The sequence below is a fragment of the Carettochelys insculpta genome, chromosome 6, assembly GCF_033958435.1.
Source record: "Carettochelys insculpta isolate YL-2023 chromosome 6, ASM3395843v1, whole genome shotgun sequence".
Classification (NCBI taxonomy): Eukaryota; Metazoa; Chordata; order Testudines; family Carettochelyidae; genus Carettochelys; species Carettochelys insculpta.
In genome coordinates this window covers 24,857,901-24,882,289 of record NC_134142.1, presented here as the reverse complement: position 1 = coordinate 24,882,289, position 24,389 = coordinate 24,857,901, and the positions used below count along the sequence as shown (strand labels likewise).

At 42.3% G+C, this 24,389-nt stretch overlaps 1 protein-coding gene across 1 annotated transcript in view; it reads left to right on the top strand.

The window, feature by feature from the left end:
• YY1 (YY1 transcription factor) overlaps positions 1–24,389 on the top strand; it is a 47,984-nt gene that overhangs the window by 10,918 nt on the left and 12,677 nt on the right. Inside the window, exon 2 of the mRNA XM_074996518.1 lies at positions 17,301–17,463. Within this exon, the coding sequence (XP_074852619.1) occupies positions 17,301–17,463 (163 nt within the window). The remainder of the gene's footprint in view (positions 1–17,300; positions 17,464–24,389) is intronic.

Genomic DNA, 24,389 nt, shown 5'->3' with positions numbered 1-24,389 from the left:
TATTGGCTTAATCATTTAAAGTCTTTGTTTTTTGCTTTATTACTGGAGGGGAAGGGAAATGAGCATGGGCATGTATACAAAAAACAGTTCTTTTGGTGCCTTAAGCACATGTTCTATCTTTTATTGTTCCTCTCCGGTTTTTCCCCCCCCCCACCATTACTTTTTTACTAGGTGGCTTTCTAGATTAGCTGCAGGTGGAAGTGTAACAATACTATCTGGTGCTGACAAATGTTTGAACTGTTGCTTGGCTAAGGAGTAGCAGATGCAGCACACTGAGCATCCCAAACAAATGATATTTCTGGCTACTGCTGAAATGAGTGAATGTGGAATAAGTTTTGTAACAACTTCTGTGCAAGGTAGACTGCATATTACCTTTCTTGCTAATAGGCAGCCTATCCTAGTATAGGATGAAGTCATAGTATCAATCAGTTCCTACTTCCTCACCCTGACTTCCCCCTTTTGCACTGTGGATGTTTGTTGAGACTTCAGGGTGGGTCGATTGATGGTTTTTTTTTAAATCAAGATGATTTAACTAATTGATTAAATTAAAAAAAAAATTGACTTAAGTGAAATTCCAGAAAAGCTAAGACTGCTTAGTGTTGACTTAATTTTGAGTAAGCCCTGTTGAACTCACTGGGAAGTCATTTTTTTTTTGAGAAAACAAGTATAGAATGGGGTTCCCTTGGAAAAGCTGAGTTATGCTGAAGTAAAATAGGGAACAGATTTGGAGCATTACTGTTACAGTGTGTGGTCTTGATGCTCCAACATAAGGAACTTGTATTATCTTACGTAAAATAAGAAAATGGCACAGTGGTAACTCTAAATTTCTCTTACTGTAGTGTTCTGTAGCATATAATTGAGTGGTAGATTCAAATCTAGTTAACTAATTGAACAAGCCATAAAGATTTGTTGCCAAATTTGCCTGTGGTACCAGGTCTGGTATTCAGTCCTTTGCAATCACTGCATCAGTTGTTGGATCCAGCAAACCAGTAGAATCAGACCTATTACTAGTATAATTTGGAATCCAGTGATCTTCACAATGGAGTGAAGCATAATATTTAAAAGACTTGTTGCGTTGGGGTTCCACCCGTGGAAAGTCTCCCACCGGGAATGATGGTTTGTACTTTTTACTGTAAGTGCAAACCTAGAGAGCTCCTGATTGTTGCGTTGGATTTCTAGTTTGCCATTCTCCCCAATAGTTCAGAGCTTTTGAAGCTCACTTTGTGAGGAGGGATGAGTTAATAGTTCGTCAGTCAGATCCATTCCCAGTGAAACAGGAGAAATCTTGCATAACTCAGACTGAGCATTTAAATGCTGTACAGAAAACTTACTATTGCAACTAACAATAATAGTTACCTTACAGAACCAGTGATTAATGTAAAGTGCCCTAGGTTCAATCCGGTATCTGCTAAACAATACAGTATCACATTTTGTTTTCTCACACATTAACAGACCCATCCTCCTGGATAACTTTGAAAGACCAACAAGACTTATTCCCAGGTTGTGGGAAGAGAAATTTGTCATGTTCCTCTAATGCTTAGTCTTCACAAATATGCCCCAAATCTTCTTTTCTCCTGCACCCTTTAACATTTACAGTGCTTCATATGTTATCTTTCTCCCAGGCCCAAATATTGGGATCTTCGGAGTACATTGCTGAATTATCATTAATTTGTAACCCTAGTGGGACTACTGGGTTGGTTATTCTGATTTCTTTGCTTGCTGCAGTTATCAGGAATACCTGCAGGCTTTGCTAGTAGTGATTATATGAAGCATCAGGTAGCCTCCATCAAGGAGGACTAGTTCTTCTGTTATATGGGGATGAATTAAGTTGATTGCCTCCATAGGAATTTGTCTGCTGTTCCATGTTGAATCATTCCCATGATTACATTCTGGGTGAGAGCCTGAGCTTGCTCACACACTAGCATCAATGAGACATTATTCTGGAAGGACTGTACAGTACACCAGACACGATTTGACTCTTCATCTTTTTCTTTGAGTCTGTCCCACCCAGAGAATACCTACCTTACTGACTACTGTTCCTCATGTCACTGCTTCAGAGGGCAGTTAAGCTGGTTCTCGTGTTTCCTATATTTTTCAATGAGCTGATATCATCTTAGCCAGAATTTCTATTTGCAGTATCAATTAAAGAAATTCCTCTTCCTAGAGGGGCAATCCTATTAATTCTCTTTTTACCCTATTTACATTATCAGCCCCCTGCCACAAATTGCACCCATTCACCCCATCCCCTATGGCTAGTTCTAATTAAGGGGACATGTATGGGTGCAGTGTGGGATACAGTTAACTCTTTAGTATCTGGCAGCCGTGGGACCGGGAGATTATCCAGAATATATGAATATCTGGCAATAAGGGTATACCTAGCAATGCATAACACGAAAGAAAAACAAGATTAGATATTTAAAAAAAAATGCAGAGTACTTTATTTGACAACAACACTAGTATTGTATCCTGTATTTGGTGTATTCATTTGTATTTACTTTCTATACTGTACTTAGGGGAAAATGTAACTAAAACTTACTGTTAAAATGCCAGTTATTTGAGAGTTCCAGATAATAGAATGCTGGACATGAAAGAGTTTACTTTATATTCATGCCTTCTAAGTGATCGAACCTCCTTCAGAGAAGTGCAAGGTTGAAGAACCAAATGTTCTTGTTGATTCAATTTTAACACGTGGGGTCCTGAAACTGGGGCTGTTAAATGTCAGAGGAAAGCAGGGTTGGTGATCACAAGGCAGAAATAGAAAACTTTTTTGTGTATGCAGGTTGAACCTGTCTGTTCTGGATCTCTCTCTCATCTGGCAAATTTTGTAATCTGGCATGATTTTAGTTAGCTGGACAGCCACTTATGGGTGTGTCCAGGTTTCCTGTGATCCCATGAAGTTTGTTTACAGCCACCAGTCCTGGCTCCGTGTTCTATGCTGTCATTTAGCTGTAATTTCTAAGAGCCCAGTAAGCAGTGGAAGTATTGGTAGTGTGTTAGAAGATATTGACCTCTCATCATCCTGAAAATTCTCATTGGGCACCAAGTCCAGTCCTGAGGGTTCTGGACAAGAGAGGGTCAATCTGTACACTGAATTTTAGTGTGTATGATCAGAGCTCATGGTGTCCTTCCCGAATGGAAATTTGCCCATAGAATTTCAACCAAATTGCTGGCATGAGATTGTCACAGTGTGTCCTTTAGTGGAACTACCCACTTTTGGAGAACTTGCTGAATCGGATCATGTCTAGCTAAAGTCCAGTTCAGGGATTCCCAGTTTACAAGGAACAATGTGATATTCTTGCCTGAGGGTGTAACTAGACACAGCTGCAGTTCCTCTCCAGGTAGTGGAGGTGCCTGAGTGCCAGCAGCAGTGATGACATGTTAAAGGTATGGTTGGTCCCCAAACTGCAAAAGAAACAAGGACTATCTTGCACCTTTCCATATCTGGGAGGCTGTCACTGGTGGCATTTCCTGGTGCACATTGCTTTCAAGGCCAGAATGGTTCCCAAAAGAATGGGGTCGTCTGGGGTGGCTTTGATTTTGTAGCAAAATTTAAGCAACTCTCCAGTGGCAACCTGTAAACAACTGACACTGCTTTTCCAGGGACAGCTTGAGAAGTTGTCAACAGCATGGAACTGATAGTGATGCTATAGGGCCAAGGGATTGTTCCCATTCCCATAGAATCCATGCATGTGGTGGAGCAATTTTACTTCCTGCCTTCTAGCTGGTGGGCATCTCCATCAGTTCAGAGGGGTCATAGGTCCAGCACAGAGCTTTGGTAGCATGAGCTTCCAGATACGCATGAACAGCGTAGTGCAAGGGCAATGGTGGGATGTCATGGCTTCTGATCGGTGACTGTGAATGGGCAGTAAACAGAGAACAAACTCTCTCACTACCCCATTAGATACTGGGAGGAACTGGGACCAGTGTTACCAAGTGAACATGAAACTGTCTTACATAAATATGGCCATAGACATCTGGGACTTGCTCTGGCCTTTTTCATACCTTAACATCAGTGTGGACACTGACACACCCATGTGATGCATATTTTCCAATGGCCCCAAGCCATTCCTTGTTGCTAGCCAAGAAGGGGATGGCAGGATGCAGAAGCAAGTTGCACTATTTCATGTGGGTCAGAGGGTTTATCCTTCCACTCTTTGAATTGGGAGGAATGAAACCATTTTAGCCATCATTTCCTATTCCAAACAACAAATCCCTTTTGTTTGGCATCTGCAAGCCTTGTGCCTCCCTTGATTGGCCATTTAGGATGTTTACAAGGGGTCAGTGACAGGTGTGGTCCTCTCCTTGGATGATTAGCCCACATGGGGCAAGTGAAACAACTTGCTCCTTAAACTCAACTCCTCTGTTTTCCTGGTTGAGGGTTCATTAAGCAATGCAGGGGTTAGAGACTCGGCCATCCTGTATTTTCTGTGATATAATGTGCTTGCGTAGGGAATACATTGTCTGAAAAATGACCTTCAACTTGCCCAGTAATAAATTCCCAGTGTGAGAGGCTCCAGACCAGCACAAGACACTCTTAGCCCGGGGGGTGGTGGCCAAAGCTTTACTCTGTTTGATCCAGCAGCTGGGAGGCATATGCAATAACTCCAGCTTGTCACACTGCCTTTGGCTGAGCCTAGCTCCGGTAGTTGTTTCTGAGGAGGCCAGTTGACTCATAATGGACAGGGTAGGGTCAAAATAACCCAGGGCAGGAGCCCCAGCCAGATCCTCTTTTAAGGTGCTAGGGCAGTTTGTTCATCTGGTCCCCAGCTCCTGTTCATGTTTTAATATTTGATGTAGAGGCTTAGCTTTGTCAGAGAGCATTTCAATAAACTGGAAAAATTAAAAGTTCCCATAAGGACTCTGGGATGGGGGAGTTATGTGATTGGGAGCAGGTAACTTTCCTATCACTTCTATGTTTTGTTGATTAGGAATCTGGCCCTCCTGCCCAAGACACACACCCATCTATTTCACTTGTTGCTGGACTAGCTGAGCCTTTTCTCTATTTACCTTGAATCTGGTTTCCTGCACTATATTCAACACCTCCCTGATGGTTTCCTTGTTCAATTCTGAAGTAGGGGTGCATATTGGGATGTCATCCACATATGAAACGATATGCACGTGCTGGTCAGGGAGCAACTCATTCCCCATTTTAGTGAAATGTGCATGGCAAATACTAAGGGAGAAGTGAAAAACCTGTGGGGCCCAGGTAAAGGCATATTGTCCTCTGTTGGTGAAAGTTTCCTTTTCACCTCTAAACAAAAAAGCAGTAAAGTAGCACTTTAAAGACTAACAAAATAATTTATTAGGTGAGCTTTTGTGAGACAGACCCACTTCTTCAGACCATAGCCATACCAGATCAGACTCAATTATTTAAGGTACAGAGAACCAAGAATAGCAATCAAGGTTGACAAATCAGAAAAATTATCAAGCTGAGCAAATCGGAGAGTAGAGGGGCTGGGGGCGGGGGTGAGAGGGAGAAGGTTGTCAAGAATTAGAATAAGCCAAGTTTGCAAGAGAGCCCCCATAATGACCCAGAAAATTCGCACCCCAGTTCAAACCATGTGTTAATGTGTTGAATTTGAATATAAGAGAGTTCAGCAGCCTGTCTTTGCAAAGTAATGTGAAAATTCCTCTTCAGTAAGACGTAAACTCTTAAGTCATGAACAGAATGGTCCACGCCATTAAAATGTCAGCTGACCGCTTTGTGGATCAGAAGTGTTTTTATGTCTGTCTTGTGCCCATTAACTCTTTCTCTAAGAGAGTTTGAAGTCTGTCCAATATACAAAGCATCTGGGCATTGTTGTCACATGATAGCATATATAATGTCAGTTGGAGGGGTAAAGCTATGAAAGCATTAGCCAAACCAATCGCAGAAAACCATTTTGAGCGCACTGCTGCTACAATTTCATTATGTTTAGCTGCGGGGGTGGCTGCATTTAATGCACAGAAGTCTGTGGTCATCCTGTAAGTCATTTTAAGAAATACTATTTTCCATGGAACACTGGTGGTGTGTGAACTACTCGCAGGTGTGCCACAAGCATCTGACACTTTAATATCATGCACTGATGGTATATATTTTCTGTTATTAAAAACAAGACACAGTATTACTATTTCATTGCTATAATACTGATTAAATTATTTCATTTTGTTTTTGCTGCATGTGTAGCTTGTATTTGGTTGGACAGGTGGTGTTTTATTTAAAAAAAAAATTTTTTTTCTTTGTTGTTCTGCATTTAAAAAAACGGTCGGGGGGGTTGGAAGTCTCAAAGTTTAAGAAACACTACTGTAAGTGACCACATCTGCGTTCAGGACTGGCCACACTGGTGAATTGCAGATACTCTGCACAGGCGTCCCAGTAAGTCAGGATTACCTGGATCTGCTGACAGCAGACAGCCAGGCGCTGTGCCAACAACCACTGGCTCCAGCTATGCAGCAGCATCCAGACCTGTGCCGACTTTGGTAATCTCAGAGGAATGTACGAGGGTGTGAAGAAGGTATTAGGACCCACCGAGAACAAGATGGCACCTCTGAAATCCAAATCTGGTGAAGTCATCGCTGACAAAGCCAAACAGACGGAGCGCTGGGTTGAGCACTACTCCGAGCTGTACTTACGCGAGAATGTTGTGGCTGACGCAGCCCTCGATGCCGTCGAGCTCCTACCAGTAATGGATGAACTGGACCAAGAGCCGACTGTGGATGAACTGAAGACAGCCATCGACAGCACTGCAGCTGGAAAGGCCCCTGGTCAGGATGGTATACCACCAGAGGTAATCAAATGTGCTGCGGACACACTCCTGGAACCCCTGCATGAGCTACTGTGCCTGTACTGTAGAGAGGGTGAGGTTTCACAGGATATGCATGATGCTAACATTGTAACGTTGTATAAGAACAAAGGAGACAGAAGCGACTGCAACAACTACCGTGGAATCTCCCTCCTAAGCGTCACTGGTAAACTGTTCGCTCGCGTCATCCTTGGCAGACTCCAGAAGATTGCTGAGAGGGTGTACCCCAAATCGCAGTGCGGATTCCACGCAGAGAGGTGTACCGTTGACATGGTCTTCTCTCTAAGGCAGCTGCAGGAGAAGTGCAGGGAGCAGAGAAAGCCACTCTATATAGCCTTCATCAACTTGACCAAGGCTTTTGACTTATCGGATGCTTTCAGAATCGGGAGCGGCGTCAAAAAAGGATGTGTGCTTGCTCCGACATTGTTCGGGATCTTCTTCGCACTCCTCCTGAAGCATGCCTTTGGATCTTCAACAGAGGGCATCTTGCTGCACGCAAGATCTGATGGGAAACTGTTTAACCTTGCAAGGCTGAAAGCTAAGTCTAAGGTGCGAGAAGTCCTCATCAGAGACATGCTGTTCGCAGACGATGCTGCTGTAGTGTCTCACACAGAAGACCAGCTTCAAAAACTGCTGGATCGGTTCTCCAAAGCGTGCAAGGACTTTGGGCTTACCATCAGCCTAAAGAAGACAAATGTACTCGGTCAGGATGTTGCTGAATCCCCATCAATCAGCATTGACAACTATATGTTAGAGGTCGTCCACGAGTTCATTTACCTCAGGTCCACCATCACTGACACCCTGTCGTTGGACACTGAGCTAAATAGGAGGATTGGAAAAGCAGCCACAGCTCTGTCCAGACTCAGCGAGAGAGTGTGGAATAGCATCAAGTTGTACACCCACACCAAAATGCAAGTCTACAGAGCCTGCATCCTCAGCACCCTCCTTTATGGCAGCGAGACTTGGACCCTGTATGCCCGCCAGGAAAAGAGGCTGAACGTTTTCCACTTGTGCTGCCTCAGGCGCATCCTTGGAATATCATGGAAGGACAGAGTGACCAACACCGCTGTCCTCGAGCAAGCTGGAATCCCAACCATGCACATCCTCCTCAGGCAGCATCGACTCTGCTGGCTTGGCCATGTCCACAGGATGAACGATGGAAGGATTCCAAAAGACCTCCCGTATGGCGAGCTAGCCTCTGGCAAAAGACCTCCCGGACGCCCCCAGTTGTGTTACAAAGATGTCTGCAAGAGAGACCTCAGAGAGGTAGACATCGAGCTGGACGACTGGGAAGAACTAGCAGACGACCGCAGCAGATGGAGGCAGGGGTTACACAAGGGCCTTCAGAAGGGCGAGTTGAAGATCAGACAGCTAGCAGAGGAGAAGTGAGCACACAGAAAGCACAATAAGGACTTGCCAGACACCCACTACATCTGCAAGAGATGCAGCAAGGACTGTCGCTCTCGTGTGGGTCTCTATAGTCACAATAGACACTGTAAATGAAGTCCTCAATTGAAACTTTAAAGGGCGCGATCCATAGTCTATGCAGACTGAAGGATGCCTACTACTACTGCTGGTTGGTGATCTAGGTGCATCAGCCAGTGTCTGAGATGCAAGGTATTCTAGGTTGTCTTCACCCATGCCAACTTCTTTGGAGTTAGTTAATAATTACTATAGCCTGGGTATGAGCCTCGGTGATGCTGTACTCACCTGAGCAGCTGTAGGATTTCTGTGGAAATATTTCATTGTTCTTTACGCTGCGCTTGGTTGAGGGGCTGTATGCATTGTTTCTAGTGATTTGTGGGAGGCCTTTTATCTGACAGTCAATGGGAGTGGGTATGTCCCTTCTAACTCTCTAGATCTATGATTCTGTGAAGACACAGTAGAGGATGATGATTACTCACATAATTTAGCTTGCACCCTCACTATAGGTTGGGGGTTACCAGCCTCACTGCAAGTCTCACTGGGACTCTTTTTCCTACAGCCCTGCATGAGCCAGAAAGCAAAAGTCAAAAGTACCAATAACTTTTGTCGAAAGGGTTTTGTGTGTGGAAAGAAGCAACCGTTGAGGACCACAGACAAGCATGCAGTAGAAAGAGACCAACTCTAACGGTCGTAACAGGCTCTTTGGAAATGTTTGGCAGATTTCTTCTTCAGATGCAAACAGCTACCTGGTAGTCATGGCCTTTCGCTTATAAAATATTCCTTAATAGAGGTGCAAGCCTGATCTATTGCTGTCTTGGGGGGGCGCATTGAATGTTGTTTCAGGAACTGCTTTATGCATAATTACTTTGTTTTAGGTCACATTGGGAAGGTTTCTCACTAGAGCACATGCTGATGAAATTACATTATAGAGACTACTGTGCTGAAAAAATTTACTTATCTACTTCCCCAAAACACTTGGATAAACTCCATAAATAATGTTTTGGTTTTGTTTTGCTCATCTCCATGGCTAAAAGAAGAGATCACTATTTGTTTAGGTACCAAAACCAACTTTTCATGCTTTGCAGTAGGCACTCACAGTGACTAGTTTTATGCAGTAATTTGCGCAGATGGGAAGTGATTTTTCACTTGTTTGTGAAAATAATCTTGGTTGGCAGGCTTTTTAGAAGGAGAGGCATATTCCTGAGCTAAGATGACAGTTCTGACAACTCCTCCTTAAACTGCAAATAAGCATAATGGAATCAGTGGCTTCTGCTATTAGAAGAAAGTATATTCTTTAGGAATATATGGTGTACAATTATCTTGTTGACTAGTTCATCTGACATACAGCTGAAAGTGGAAACTAACTTCAGTGTCTTATGGATGTCACCAAACTGCTCAGTTTGGAAGTTTGGAGATGGTATAGAATTAGCTTAAACAAGCAAGGCTATTAGAAATTATTCTGCTCCAAGCATTCAGGGGGCATTAACCTTAACCCAGAAATACCTGTAACCTCTAGGAAGGTTGTTATCACTGCAAACTAGTTCCATTTTTGCCTGTCAGAATGTCATTTAATGCTGTTCATAAACTACTAACTGTTCGGAGGATGTATCAAGCTAGAGGCATTTAGAATATCTAAGTTAAGGGTGACTCCTGTTGTAGGTGCTATAAAATGTTGAGCATTTTTGTACATTTGCCTTTTGTTAACCACTGAAAATATCGTTAACATTGGAAAAATTGAGCATCTATAAAAAGATTAGGAAGAATTTCTAGTTCTTAACACTATGTTCATTTGGTTGGAAAAAGACTGTTTCGCTTTTCACCATGAAACATTTAAATGGACTGCTATTTGACCTGGTGGATCAGTTTAAATTTCAAACTAGGAGTAATAATTCTAGAAATAGCTTGGTGGCATAGTTTAAAAGAAGGCATTGCAAATTGGAGAGAGTTATGATTTTTGTATTTTTGAACACACGAATAGAAGAAAAATCTTCTCTGCCTTCCTGAAAGATGGTAGTTCTTCTTACTGCATTTTGTTGCATTTCTGTAGCATGAATAACTAAAGCAGGGTGGTTGAACATCTTCAACATCATGGGCCACAGGAACACAAGATCTAAAGTTTGTGGGCCACACATAATTTTATCTTGTAAGACCACATTAGGGTAATGGTATGTAAAGGTTCCTTCTTACATTATGAAGCTTTTTGACACTAATACTCTTTGTGGATATAATAGGGCTGTAACAGAACAGCTTTCTAATATAATCAAAAATTTTATTAATACTGTTTTTGGCAGGGTAAGGGATGGAGGTGGAGAATATATAAAATTGTTTCCTCCAAAGCTGTATGAAAAATGCATAAACAATTTTTGACCTAAATAGAGAAGATACAATTAGAAAATGAAAAGGAGACATTACATTTCTATTGAACTAGTGCTAATTTTATTTTTCCTAGTAATAGGAGGTCTGAGGGTGAGGTCTTTCTTTTATCAGAGTATCCCTGTTAATATCCATGTTGGTGGTAGCGTGTCAAAGACATGCATCCAGTGTTTCGTTTTAAGTTTTGTTTTCAGGTCTTGAATTTCACCTGTTTCATCACAGATAATATATATCAACGTACATAAGATACATTCAGTGTTCCTTGTATTTGAGGGCAATGTCTCTTAGCTTAGCGAAACACTCCTTGCAGATAAACTTCCAGAAATGATCCTGATAATGTTTTGTTTTATTTTTTATTTTTGGTTGGCAACAGTGGGGTCAGATGGCAGTTTACGCAGGTCAAGCTGAAAATTTGGTGACTGTTGCACTGTAGCTTCCATTGGATTTTGTTAATCAAGTGGAGACTGGGCTCTAACTTGTTAGTCCACAAACTTCTTGTCAAACTCACCAGACGCGGTTGGTTTTTTTTCCTACAAAGTTTGAAAAGCCTTGCCTTGATAATCTGTCTTCAGTTCATGACAAGAAGCAAAGTGTGCAAGATCATTCTTCCTTAAACACACAAGCTACATCTATGCTGCATTCCATTTCCGAAAGTGGAATGCAGGTGACAGCGATCGAAAATGCAAATGAAGCGCAGATTTACCAATCTTGTGCTTCATTTACATACTCTCATGAGATTGCGCTTCCAAAAGTGATTTTTTTCGGGGTGGGGTGGGGAGAACAGCCTTGTAGAGGGGATTTGTTTAAAAAACAAAAAAAAAAAAAAAAATCACAAACTTGTTTCCAAAAGAACCCTTCCTTTTTGTTTCCAGAAAGAAGGGTTCTTTCAAAAATGGGGTTTCTACGTGGTGCCACCCCCATCACTTCTGGAAGCATGATTGCATGGTATGCAAATGAAGCAAAAATTTGTAAATCTGTGCTTCATTTGCATTCCACTTCTGAGAGCGTAATGCAGCATAGATGTTGCCACACTGAATAGTTGCAGCTTCTTGCAAAAAGCTTCAGTGTACCCAACCAACTGGGAATCATTCTGTTAACCTATCTTGTAATATCAGGTTCAGCATGTTCAAGTAAGTTGTCATGACTGCCAGGAGTGCCAGGCAGCAACGAAAATCTTTATCTTGCAGTTGACTTTGATGTTCATATGTGTTGCCACGTTATTCATTCTGAATACTGGGAAACATTTCTTTTCAAAGAGCAAGAAGTGCTGAAGACTCTTTCTGGAACTCTGCCACCTGATATTTGAGTGGTCACTAAATTCTGCATTCAATTCTTGAGGACATGTATGAATTTCCTATGTCTCTGAGATTTATTGTCAGCATAGTGAACTTAGAAATGGCAACACTGCATGCATGACACCCCCCATCTGTAATATCTTTCCACATGCTGCTTGGTGAATAATGCAGTATAGTGTGATACAGTCCAGTCCATTTTCCTTCAGCAAACCAATTAATTCCACTTCACTGCCAATCATGGCTCTTGCACCATCAGTTACAGTACAGAAGCACTTCTGAAAAATCTTCGTGTTCACTGACAGCAGAATCAAGAGCTGCACAGATGTCTGAATCTCTTGAATTATCATCCAAGGGTCTCATCTTGATTAGTTCTTCATGTACCACAAAATCCTCATCCTACAGTACATGTGAATATGACCATTTTGGCTTATGGTGCTCTTGTCTGTACTTTTTGTCCAACGTTGGTGAAAAGTATTTACATTATTTCATTATGTCTTTCAGTTTGAAAGAAACATGCTCATTAAGTTGACTTTTCTTGCAACCATTTAAGTGAAGGCAGTGACACACTTCTAAATTATCTGTCCACTTTGTCTTCCCCAAATACTTATCCCATCTTCACCGTACATTTTTGTATCAGTTCTCCGTCTGTAAATGATTTGTTCTTTTTCACAAGTATCAGAGCTCATACGATGCAGTAAGGCTTGCCGTTGCAGCTTCTTACACTTTAAATAGCACATCCTTTTGTTTCTGATTGTTGGCTTTCCAAACCCATCAAAATATTGGCTGGTGACTGGTCTATATACTGGGCGTACCATGTTCATTGCATTGTCTCATAAAGCCACCTAATATTCTTTCAGCACAGCAATGGGGTGTAGGCACACAACATAACAGGTTTTCATTTTTTTCAAGGAATAGAAATTCTACTTCACATTTCATGTTAAACACTGTTCATCTCAAGAATTTTTTTTTCCTGTTAATGTTTATTTTCAGGGTTAGAAATTGAAAATCATGGAGTGTGCTTTTTATTCAGGTACCAGTATGGCTGGCTTGTCAGTAAGACAAAGGGAGGCTCTTCTCTCCCCCCTCTCCCAAACCCCCAGAGAAGCCGCAGAAATGCAGGAGAATGCTGGGGCTGTGGTGGCCCTGCCTCTCCACTCCCTGCTTTTGCATACTGTGGAATGCATTTAGTATGGTTTGGTTTGGGCAGGTTCTGGGGCATTTGGGAAGGCAACCCAGCAGATCGAGGCAAGCAGCAAAGAGGCCCGATCTGCATAAAACATAAGCAAGCCTTGAATTACAGTCCCATAAGTGGTGTCCCTCCCCACCCCCAGCAGTTTGTTTTGTTCAACATACCTTCTCCAACATGTGTGCCAGCTCCAGAAACTACCCCACTCAGCTTGCTGTGTTTGCTTGCTTGCTGGTTTCTCTGCTTCCTTCCTCTTGGTACCTCACCCTATCTAGTCCCCTTCCCTGCACCTTAGCCCAGGGTGGGGAAAGTGAGCTTCCTCCTTGCTGCCCTCTCCCTGCTCAGCTGGCCTCGGAGTTCTCTGCCCTTGTTTAGTCTTTATGGAGTTTCCTCCCCACTACCCATTGCCCCAGCACAGCTGCTGCTGAGTGCTTTCCTTGCCTTCTCCCTGCTCAGCCTCTCCACTCCCTCGCCGACTTGTTTGGTGTGCAGAGTGCTTATTGGTTTAGTTTCCTTTTCCCAGCCCATCTGCTGCTGAACCTGCTGCTCAGGGTGCTCTTATCCTGTCCTTGCTGTTTTTCCCCCCCCCACTCTTCTTATAGTCCCCATTTGAAATCCTAGTTGGATGATTCTTCCATGACTTCTACTGTAACACAGCAACACCTCTCCTATGGTATGTGACTGCTGAACAGGGTGCACTTAACAGGCCCTTAGAGAGACCATTCATTTCACAGATAAGGGAAATGGAAAGTAAAATTTAAGGGAAGAAGCAGGACTTGATGTTAGAAATCATAGTTGGGGGTTTATTAATGGCCCCCGTCCCAGACTTCCAGGGAGTGATCAGACTGCAATTGTATTCCCCAATTCAGTACTTTTAATTAGGCACCTTCTGCATGTCCAGTTTTCACAAATGCTATCTGGCATTCAGTGGAAAACATGCTTCAATTTCTTTAGAAATTGCATTAAAGTAGAAGACACCCCCCCCCCCCCGCCCCGTGTCAGAACAGTGAAGAGAGGAGAGGGAGTGGAGCAGGAGTGTGGCCATGGATGCAAGAGACAGGCTGGGAAGCTACTGAGACCCACAACCAATGTGTCATGAACTATCCATGGTTTCCAGTAGAGAGGGAACATAATCTGAATGTGCTTGATTGAGCTCAGCTGAAGGCCTGAGACTGACTGCCATGTCTCATGGTGCCGATACCTCACACATGCATGATGCATCCTTGGTTCTGCAGGACCTGGGCTGGGAGTCTCACTTTACTAATGGAGGGGTCATACAATCATGGAATACTAGAACTGGAAGAGACCTCAAGAGATCATCAAGTCTAGTTCCCTGCCCTCACTGCAGGAACAATCACCACTTGTATCATGCTGATGTTATTGTGGGTTTTTTTTTTTTTTTTAAATACTGTATGTGACGCTAGAATTTCAGAGCCTGTCATGCATATGTAACCTCTCTAAATTACCTATTATAAAAATGACTTTTTGAGTGTTCATGGGCTACAGAAAAATCAACCTGTGGGTCATGGGGCCATGGACCTGTATTTGGACCACCCTGAACTACAGCATCTAACTCTGGCTAGTTCGATCTTGCTTTTTTGTTTTTGGTCACTGTAATCTTTTCTCACTCCTGCCCCATCTAATACATTTTCTTTCTGCTTCCTTTGCTTTACCATTTGTTAAAGCTGTGAGGAGGTGTTTACTCTGATCCCTTCATTGCTCCTTTCTGTTTTGTGTTGCAGAGTTGGATTTTTTTTTGAAAGGTGTAACTCTGGAGCTCACTCATGGGGAAAATGGGGGCGTGACAGTTACCTTAAATAGGAAGGACAGTGGAAATAGGATTATGCTGGCAAGATGTGTATTTCTAACACTGTATATGTACTGTCCACTTTAGCAGAGTCGCTATGAGCAGAGAAAGGTACCCCATACTCCATGGTTTCCAGTGCTATGGTTTATATTTTGGGAAGACTCCTTACAGATGGGGACAAGGGGAGGTACCACTCTCTTTCCCCTGGCACAGAGGTCGGCAACCTGCGGCTCCAGAGCCACACATGGCTCTTTAAGGAGCCACTTGTGGCTCCGAGCATTGCTGCTGTTGACTCCACCTCTGGCTCTGGAGACTGCTGCTGCTTAAATAAAGTCTGCTGTTAAAACAGGGTTTAGTTTTTTAGAGGAACCTGGCAGGGCAGGGAGCCACCCACACAATGCACAAAAGGGAACTCTAAGGCTGCAGGACAGCTGTGGGGAGGTCTGGCTGAGCCAGCCTTGCCAGAGCCATGTTGAGAAGGCCGGGGGGGGGGGAGCAGCAGGTGGAAGTGGTGGCAATAGAGGAGCAGTGGCAGCATACAGAACTCTGTCTCAGGTTGGGAAATCCTAGGAGTGGGAGGTGGGTTAGGGGCTGAGAGAGGTTAAACCTGGGGATGGGGGTAACTTACCTATCTAACTGGTACAAATCATTGTGTGTGTGTGTGTGTGCTGTTCCTAAAATAGGGTGACAAAGTATGGTTTGGTGGTGTGGTGTTTGTTTTTTTTATATTAAGGACTGTATCATGTTCACAAGCATTGCAGCTTTTGAAGTACTTTTTTTTTTGGTAAATGAATTTGGAAAAAAGGGCTCTTCTCACTATTTTGGTTGTAGACCCCTGTCCTTGCAGGAAACATGATGAATACTTCCTAGCATCACGGGGAAAAAGAAATCTAAGCAATGGAATTTGAATAATGTTGGTAGCATAACTGAAGTTGACATAGTTTAGGTCTACTTACTGGGCTGGGTTGATGGGAGAGCAATCAGGGGTTGATTTAGTGGGTCTTCACTAAACCTGCAGAGTTGACTGCCATAGTATAATTCAATTGGTAGCGAGACAAGTCCTAAGTATTCACACACTGAAGATTGCTATTAGGATCTCCTGCTGGCGCAAGGGCTGTGAAATGTCAGCGGAGTGAAACCATCAGCAGGTGTGTGGTTTGAGCAGCAGCACCAGGGTCTCCTCCCTGCTCCTTGGCCTGGTAGCAACAGGAAATCCAAAGGAAAACTTGTCACATCTGGCAGACAGTACTTTCTGATAAACTTACTGGTCAAAGATGATCACTATATTTTATTCCTACTGTGGAATAGATAAGTGGGAGCAGAGTCTGGTCTTCATTCTGGAGAAGGAAGAAGCCCCTCTTTGCTTTTGTGTGAGTAGGAGAATGGCCAAAAGACTTCTCCGGCAATTGATCGATTTTCCTTGTAGGACCTATACGAAGGTGTGAAACTGTGGTTTATATGGAAATCTGATAGAGTTGGCAGGATTGTTGCCAACACTGGCAGTAGAGAGATCCCTTTCAGGCCTTGTTTGCACTACTGTGGCACAACAGTTTCCTATAGGGATGGAAGGACTCTTATTTTCTTTTATTTTTCCATAGCTGTATGTAATGTACCTCTCTGAAAGGCAGTAACTAGGTTACTGAAGGAAGTCTTATGTTGATCTAGCTGCAGCTACAGTGGGGAAGGGTCAACATAAACTTAGCACCCTATACTACCTGTTTTTCATAGCCCTGAGCAATGTTGCCAATTTGACTTAGGTGTAGACAAGGCCTAAGCTAAACATATTGGGTTTGCTGTAGGGAAACGTATAAGTTAATAGTAAAGTAGATGTATTTTTCTTTTGTCTTCTGTTATCTTTTATATATCTATGGGCTCTGGCTACTAAAATCTTCCACTAGATTTTTGGTGTTTTGCCTTCAAAAATAATATGGGGGGAGCATTATACTTTTATCCGGGTCACACAGGCATTTTGTTCTGAGTGGGGTGGGGTGCCTATGTCAGTTTCTCATGCTCTTTTTTTTTTTTTTTTTTTTTTTTTTTTTAAAAATGCACACATTTTCAGATAACAGGTGGATTTTGGAAAGCATATGCTTCATCTCTAGGATTGTTCTTGTTGTTCCTTGACATTTTGGCACTATTATTTGATCTGTATGTGTCTGATTAAAAGGTGTGTGGATGTATTCACCCTGCCTCAGAAAACATACTCTGTGGTCTTTACAACTTGTGAAACTGTTCCGATTCCTGTTGACTCCTTACAGGTAGAATGAGAATGTAGAAATGCATTGAAATTGGCTGGCAAACATTAGAATTTGACTCATGGCAAATAACACATTTGCACTGAAATGCTAACTATGCAATGTGCCTAATGATAGTTTCTGTGGTGGTTCATTTAAAATATATATAAACATCCACTTTAATTTTGTCTGTTTCAGATGATAAAAAAGATATTGACCATGAAACAGTGGTAGAAGAACAGATCATTGGTGAGAACTCTCCACCTGATTACTCAGAGTACATGACAGGAAAGAAACTTCCTCCTGGGGGAATACCTGGTATTGACCTTTCAGACCCCAAGCAACTAGCTGAATTTGCTAGGTAAGTCATAATAGAGTACCTGTTAAATCTAAAATGATCATGAGTCCATAGTTTTCTTAAATTAAACCATCAAAATGTGAATACAAGCTGTCTAATTACTTTTGTCTGATTCCACTGTGGCCTGTATTACTTCACATAAGGAGCCTGTGAAACAAGCAATTAAATTAAAAAGAACTTGAGTCCTTGGAAACATAATATTGAGAATATTCTGTTTCCCAAATGTTAGAGTTTAAAAAACAAACCAACCCCTCATCTTTAGTGTCTATGTTGGAAATCGGGTATCTTAAAGTTGCATCTTTACACGTGTCCTTGCTATTGCTGTTTTGGAAGACTGCCTGAGGCTAAAAATGCATTTGAGTGAGAGGGCTACTTCCTGTTTAGGCTTGACCAGTCATCTGCGCAACCGTCAAAAGTTGTCCAGCCCAATAAGAACAGCCCGTAGTTAGTGTTGAGTATGTATTCCTTTTATTTTTATGCCTGAGCACCTCAACCACCAGCAGTATTTGTGGCTTCTACAACTTGCAGCACTCTCTCAAATTTAATTTTCCACAATAGGTTATGTTTAATTTTGCAGTCTGATCCTTTTTTCTTAGAAAATATCTCTTGCAGTATAGTTATATTAGTGCACAAACCTTAACCTCAAAAGGACAGTTGCATAGTCCAAAACTAAAAACATCAGAAAATATTAGTTCAGGTTGCCTGTGCCTTTTTAAATTGGCTCATTGTCCCCATGCATTATGATACAGCATCCAACTTACATGAGCACCGACTGTGAGTAGCAAGCTAATCTTGTTTCTGGTACTTCCTAAATTTTGAGCCCTTGAGTAATATTAGCCCATTGAAAGATTTACCTGGTGCTGCACAGGTCCTTAACTCAATCTTTGCTTTTTGGAAAATGTACATATTTCATAGGATGGTGTGGGGCAGGGGATGAGGGCACAGTGTGCAGGCTGGACCAGGGAGAGAGGAGTATCCCAGCTCTATCTTACTGCCACGGCTTGGGGCCAGATGAGAAGCACCACTCTGTGGCCACTGCAGCTCCATTGTGCACAGCTGAGGGAGGGTGCATGTCAGCTAGGTGAAGCAGGTCCATGTTCATCTGCCAATGCACTCTCCAGCCAGAATGAGGAATGCCACAAACTGTGCACTTCCCCTTGCTCTCTGATAAAGGGAAACAGTTAGCAATGTTCCCATGCAAATTGGGGCAGCGTGGGAGAAGCTTCTGGGGGTGGGAGGCTATAGGCTGGGGTAATCTCAGATGATGGGGTGCACCCCCAGTCGGTCCTTTTCACCTGCCTGCTTATTGTCTGTCTCTCTCTCTCTCTGTATGGTTTTTACAAGAAGCAGTCCCATTCCCCAGGCACATCTTGTTTTCTTGTCGTAACCAAGCCCAGACCTTGTTTCAAGTTAGGATAAGAGGAGCCTGCATGCCAGATCTGGTGGTCTGAGCTCTTACCATTTAGGAGAGTACTTGAACAAACTAGCTCTCTCAGATACATAGTAGATATGTGGTGTGATACGATGGAATTTGTCAGCAAGGCTTGGGAACAGTAGATCCACAACCCAGACTTCTGCCATTGGAGTTAATGGCGAATTTAATAGCTAGTAGTCAGCTCTTATTCTTTGTATGGGCTAGCCACTAGAGGGGGAAGAGATCTAGAGTAGACTTATGAACTGACCATTCAAATACGCGCCTTATTTGGGACCAGTTAGGTAGCAGCAGAGACTTTCTTTTTAAATATAGACACATACAGCACAGGAATTTATTAAACATGAACTAAAATACATGGAAAGCAGAATTTTTCATTTTCATAGTGAAGTTTCAAAGTTTGTATTAAGTATAAATGTTCAGTTGTAAACTTTTAAAACAAGCAGTGTTTTGTTCAGTTATGACCATCTCTGTTCCTGAGATGTTAGTAACTCTGAGGTTCTACTGTACTTTTTCCAGTGGGACTCAAAGCTGTTTGCTAGATGACAGGGGAGTACTAGATTCCATTCCAGATTCTGGAGGGGAATGTACATAGACCCTTCTCTCTCTGCTTTTTCTGCTCCTGTTCCCCTTCCACAGCTCTGTTGCTCAAAGCCTACTCCGTTGTGATGACTGGTACTTCCCCCATTCAGGGGATGGGGTGTGAGGTGTGGGGCAAGTGTCCTACCTAGGAGAGTCCACACAGGCAGGGTCCTCTGTGCTCTCCATGTCCCCTCCCTAACCCCACATTTCCTGTGGGGGAAGGGGGTTCTGTATTCCCACTGCACCAGCACCCTCCAACACTCAACTGGATGCTGCTAGTGCAGCACAGCAGTTGTCTGGGAGAGTGCCTGGCTGCCAGCATGGCCTTGGCTTCCAGGACAGCAGACAAGTAGGACTGTGGGACTCAAGGTCTTCAGGCCATTGTCCCCATCAGCTAAGCCTTGGCAGTGGGAGGCTGTAGCTGCTTTATCTGGGATTTAGTACTGCACTGAGCAGGATCCTCCTGGAAGAGGCACTGGTGCTACCTCTTCCCTTCCTGCTCTGGCTCCACCCCTTTCTCTCTGCCTGGGCTGGCTGCTGGAGGAGTGCTTGATTAAGGATGAGGGGCTTTTTGTCTCTTTCTTCCTCCTCCTATGAATCATCAATTATCTCCCTTCTGTGGTGCTAAGTTGCAAGCAGAGTAACACTGAGACCAGGATCTAATCTTTTGCTATGTGTGGTATGATAGTGGCTCCCCAGGAGGAGCAGCAACTGCAGGAAACATGTTTGTTTTCATAGTGGCCTATGCAAAACCTGAAGAAAGTGTATGGGCAGGTCTGCTGGCCTGTAGGAACTGTGTGGCACCGAGTATGTGTAGTGCCTATAAAATCTGACTTAAAGCTGCCAGCTTCTACCATCTTGACTGAACATGTGCAAACTGCAGTTATTTCTACCCAAAGGCTTACATCTTAGCCAAACTTGGGCAGATATTCACCAGGATAGCAAAAGGCAAACTGACTGCCTTTTTTCCAAGCCCACCCTCTAGTCATATATCAGCAGAGTGTAGAGGCACTAGAGCAGTGTTTCTTAAACTTTTTGTGACCCATGGAACACCAAACAGTAATATTTTTTTGTGGAACACCTATGAAAATATTCTTCAAAAAAACCCGGCAGCTTACATAGCAGAAACAAAATGGAGTCATATAATCGGGTATCACAGCAATGAATAAGTAAAATTGTATTTGGCTTTAATAGAAAATCTACCATCAGTGAATGATATCAAAAAAGTGTCAGACTCATGGCACACCTGCAAGTTGTTTGCAGAACATCAATGTTTCAGTTACATGGTAGTAAGAATATTTTAGTACTGGCAAAAATATATATTTTTGCATGTCCTGATGCTAGGCAAATGGTTTAACTGTGGAATTTTTTTGAAAATTTTCCAATAAAAAATGTAAATGAAAATCTGCAACAGGTACAAAGTTTAGCCTGAACATTAACTCAAGGTGGTTCCACCTGTGTGCTTACAAGATGTAACTATAGGTTGAACCTCTCCTAATCTGGAACTCTCTTGTCCCTCATACTCCATCATCCAGCATGATTTTAGTCAGATAATGACATAACATGGGTGTGGACAAGTTTCCTGTGGTCCCATGAGGTGGCTTTTTTTAACAGCTACCAGTCCTGGCTTTTAGAGTTCTGTGGTGGTGTTATTGTGTAATTTTAGCCCTAAGTGGCTTCTGAGAGTCCAATAAGCAGTGGAAGTGTTGATAATGTGCTAGAAAATGCTGACCTCCCATTGTCCAGCAAGTTGTCTCATCTGGTACTGGTCAGGTCCTGAGGGTGCCAGTCGAGAGAGATTCAACCTATACTTACAAAGTTTTTGGTTCTACATTTGCTATCAATTGTAAACATAAGACTACATTGCATGAATCCTCTGTGAGGATTACCTAGTTTTTTGTCAAAGCAAGTTTAGTTCTGCATGCTATCTCGTGTGTGTATGTTAATTATGTATTGTCGTGGCTGTACCTGTTAGGCTATCATCTGGCTGTTCATTTGCTTTTAAAATAAATTTTGAATATTTGGTTCTGTTGTGCTACTTATAGCAGAGTGGTTAACTTGGCTACAGAATTTAATGCTCCTAGTTGTTTTTTTTTTTAAATGTGAATTCTTGAAAATATTGCATGTTATACTATGGATTGTGTGAATACTCAATATTCTCTTTTATTGTCTGTTGCCCCGGTTGGAGTTCGATCGAAGTTTTTTAGTTTAACTGTGACATGGATTCTGTTGGATCTTTTTACGTGAAAAATACTACATATATTCTTAAAGAAAAAGAGACTTATAACCTGAAAATATTATTTGCTTATTGGGAACTTTTTTTTTTTTCTAACCAGTGGTACCAGAAACCCATAGGCAAATTAAGATTTGGGCACCTACAACCTCAATTCATATTTTCCTTGAGGTCACTTGAGTCTTTAAAAACAGATGGAATAATCTTATAGCATGGGAATGACTGCATTCTGAAAACCTTAGAAATGCTGGGGGAAAAATTCACAAGCCTTAGACTTGTGTCTTTGTGCATTAATCACTGTCAGAAAATAATTCATGTCACTGCCTACTAATGTAATTGTATTGGATAGGATGGACAAAACCGGACTAAAATAGTGAATACTTCAGTGGTTTCAGTCATATAGAATCCCTTTCAATAAATCTTTTTTGTTATTACAGTAAACTCTTCAATATCCAGCGTTTTGTCATCCAGAATGCTCAAATAACAGGCATTTTAACCAGAAGGAAATTTTAGTTAAGCTTTCCATAAGTGCAGTATAGTGAAAGTAAATACAAATAAACAAAGCAAATACAGTATAAGTTCACAGTGTACAGTACTGCTGTTGGTAAAGTACTCTGCCTACATTTTTGTTTGTTTCTTAATATGTTATCTTGTTTTTCTTTAGTGTTATGCATTGCTAAGATACCTCTCTATTAGCCAGAATATTTGACTCTCCGGCAACCTCCTGATCCTGGGGCTGATATGAAAGTTTACTGTACCTTTGTTTTGGTGTGAAAGTTCATAGAGCAAATTTTTGAGAAAATTCAGGACAGTGTGTATAATTCAGCTTATAAAAGTACATGTGGATGGCACAGTAAACAGATCCTAATCCTTTAGTGTCTGCCTATAGATGTTTAGGGCCTCTGTACTGTGGTTGAGTCAGTGAGAATAACTCCTATCAACTTGAATGATGCAGGATCAATCTCTAATTTTCTCTTCGTTTAAAGCTTTCTGATGACTGAGTTTTTTTTTCCCTTGCACTCAGCTGTCTTAATCAAGGTAAAGGGAATGGAGTACAAAACAGGAAGAGAATAAAAAGTGAGAAATTAAATTTGACCATTGGTTAGGGCATACGAAGGGCGTGAAGGCTTAACATTTTGAAAGCGGCTGTTTCACTTCAGAGTCCCAGGGCCGTTTTCATGGTTTAACAACCAGTCATAATTTGCTAGATTTAATAGTTTTTCCTCTTTTTGTTGTGTACAAAATGCACACAAACTTCAAGAGGGCACAGGAAAACCGGATAGACAGTGTTCTGGAGGGCTGCTGTAGGCACTTCCATTCTTTAATTTAATAGGACACACAGTAATGGTTTGTGGAAATTGCCTTACCACATACCCCATGGATGCTTTTTACTGATCCTTGAGAAAAGTTCTGAGGATGATTAAACTACAACCCCACAGATATCTGAGAGTCCGTTAACACAAAAGGTGTCCTTGGATAACCTAGAAAAACTTTTTTTTTTTTCCCACGTACATCTATAACATATACTGCTGCTCAGCAAGGCCTTTATACTGAATGTACATTCATGTATGGTGTTCAACTTCAGCCAACCTTCCGACATTCTCCTATCACTACCTTTTTTTAAAGATGTTGTTTCACTTGCTCAGTTTTTAAAAAAAAAAAATCTAATCTCTTTGGTGGACACCTCAGGAAGCTGAGATGTTGCATTTCAGTGTAAGTTTCCCTTAACAATTCCATGGTTGCTTGGTACCAGAACCTAGTGGAAGTAAACAGCTGTAATTCTGTTTATGGACAGGGATAGATGGTGTTGTGTTTTTTTGTTTTGGTTTGTTTGTTTGTTTGTTTGTTTAAATGAGCTATTTTAGAAACTTGAAGCTTAAAATTTTTGCCTCCTAATTTTTTGCTAGGTACTTTTATGCCCCTGACCAACATAAGCTGGTATAACTGAGGTCCATCTACACTGGCACTCTGTCAGCAAGAGAGCTTCTATTGACCATATGGCTCCTGCCTTTCTTGGAAGTGGATTAACTACATGAGCAGGAAAATTTTCTCAATAGATGTAGAGCAGAGGTGTACAAAACTTCAAAAGGGGGGTTGCAGCACAATTGGCTGTTCTTCCCTCTCCTCCCCCACCCCTGTGGGGGTCCTCTGCTGCCTCCTGCAGCCTCTGTCAGCTCAATAGCGTTGCCTGCCTGCCTCCCTCTGTCTGTCAGGAGACAGTCTGGTTCATATCCAGTCATTACTCTCCTCCCCTTGCTTGCCTCTGGAGCATCCCTGGGCTAGGCTGACCTGTATTGCCAGCCCTCCAGCCCCCTGGAGGGGCACAGTCCAGTCTCTAGCCTAAGCAAGCTGGGAGGCACATATGGCAGAGGCAGTAGAGCAGTGATAAGTTTCTACTGGGACAGCTCCTTAGTTCAGCTTCTGAGGCAGTTCAGGCTTTTTTTTTTTTTTTTAAGTGCAATTACATTAATCTTTGGTTTTGTTCTTTTGTTGAACTTTGCCCTGGAGTTGGGGAGAGGGAGCAGGCTCTTTAAACAGTAGGGTGCTGTTTTCCCCCAAGCTGGAGAGTGGGTGGGGGTGGGGGTGGGGGTGGTCTGGAAACAGCAAGATAAGTTTTATTTTTATGTGAATATAAAATAAAGCACTCAGTTTTAGTAAACATTTTGAAATATGTTAGATTTT